This window comes from Cyprinodon variegatus, unplaced genomic scaffold (assembly GCF_000732505.1).
Source record: "Cyprinodon variegatus isolate N-32 unplaced genomic scaffold, C_variegatus-1.0 Scaffold1636, whole genome shotgun sequence".
NCBI classification, from domain to species: domain Eukaryota; kingdom Metazoa; phylum Chordata; class Actinopteri; order Cyprinodontiformes; family Cyprinodontidae; genus Cyprinodon; species Cyprinodon variegatus.
This window is the reverse complement of record NW_015152089.1, coordinates 42,128-43,329: the sequence shown is the minus strand read 5'-3', so window position 1 is coordinate 43,329 and position 1,202 is coordinate 42,128. Positions and strand designations below refer to the sequence as shown.

Genomic DNA, 1,202 nt, shown 5'->3' with positions numbered 1-1,202 from the left:
TGCACTTCTGCCATCTTCTGGCCGTTTTTGGTATTGGAGTTTCAAAAGTCAAATTTAGTCTTCAATCATTCATGCAATCTCTGATCCCAGACCCCCTAAAAACCAAAACACTTGTGGCAGAACAACAGAAATCCGTGCAGGCATCGAGATATTCAGTGATGTCCTCACTTATTTTGATCATTTATAGAATTTGAATTTCAGGCTCATGATCTTTTTTTGCTTTAATCTCTGAAATTCAAATTCTATAAATGATGAAAATAAGTGATGACATCACTGAATATCTCGATGCCTGCACGGATTTCTGTTGTTCTGCCACGAGTGTTTTGGTTTTTATTTTGTTTGTTATATATATAATCAATCAGCCCAACAGTGCAGCAGCTGACCGGCAGTGCACAGTGGGGGAAGGGCAGAGTTGGGCTTAATCTAACACTTGAAGCGTGTTTTTTTTCTGCTTCCAGTTTCCCAGAGTTTAAAGCCGAACAGCAGCAACAATCATCAAACTAAGGCAGAGAAAGTGTCGGCTTATAGTAAAGGCAGTAAACGGTGTCCCTGTGTTGCAGGGATGGAGTGAACGAAGGCATCCAGTGGATGGTGAAGTGTGTGATGAGGAACATTCACCGGCCGCCCAGGCAGAAGGACATCACCTAAAGCTCCGCCCACTCTGGAAGTGAAGGACTCCTCCAGTTTTTCACACTTCTTTGTTGAAAGCATTTGTTGTCGCAGTGTGACGGTGCAGGCTATACAAACATCCACATGTCACGTCTTATATGAACACTTCAAGTTTTCACTACTTCAGGCGGGGCCCTGAATTCATTCTTCTTTCCATGAATTCATGACTTTACTGTACAATGAAACTGGTTGAAATTGTTGGGCTGTGGGTTTAAATAAACGATTAAAAGACATAAACAGAGACAATTTTTTGTACTTTCTTTGTAAAAGTATGTCACCGAATGGCTCTGGCATAGAAACCGCCTTCAGCGCCCGGCAGTGGACGCCAGCTGGGCTATGTTGACAAACCTCTGCAGGGATCCAGCTGCCATTGCACAGCTGGCATACAGGTGTGGTGTTGTTCACCACTGGGTGATCTCATTGAACACCATAGAAAACAAACTGATTCCATTACAATTAACTAAAGATATTGAATCCAAACGTGCTTCGATAAACAGTCTCTCAACTGAATTCAGATCATCGAAAAAAAAAAA

The 1,202-nt window shown here is 42.2% G+C and overlaps 1 protein-coding gene across 1 annotated transcript in view; it reads left to right on the top strand.

Moving 5' to 3' along the window:
- The window catches only part of LOC107104169 (ADP-ribosylation factor-related protein 1-like), a 9,574-nt gene extending 8,706 nt beyond the window's left edge, over positions 1–868 (top strand). Inside the window, exon 3 of the mRNA XM_015404114.1 lies at positions 541–868. Coding sequence (XP_015259600.1) covers positions 541–648 — 108 coding nt within the window. The 3' untranslated portion in view covers positions 649–868. The remainder of the gene's footprint in view (positions 1–540) is intronic.
- Positions 869–1,202: the final 334 nt, after the last annotated feature.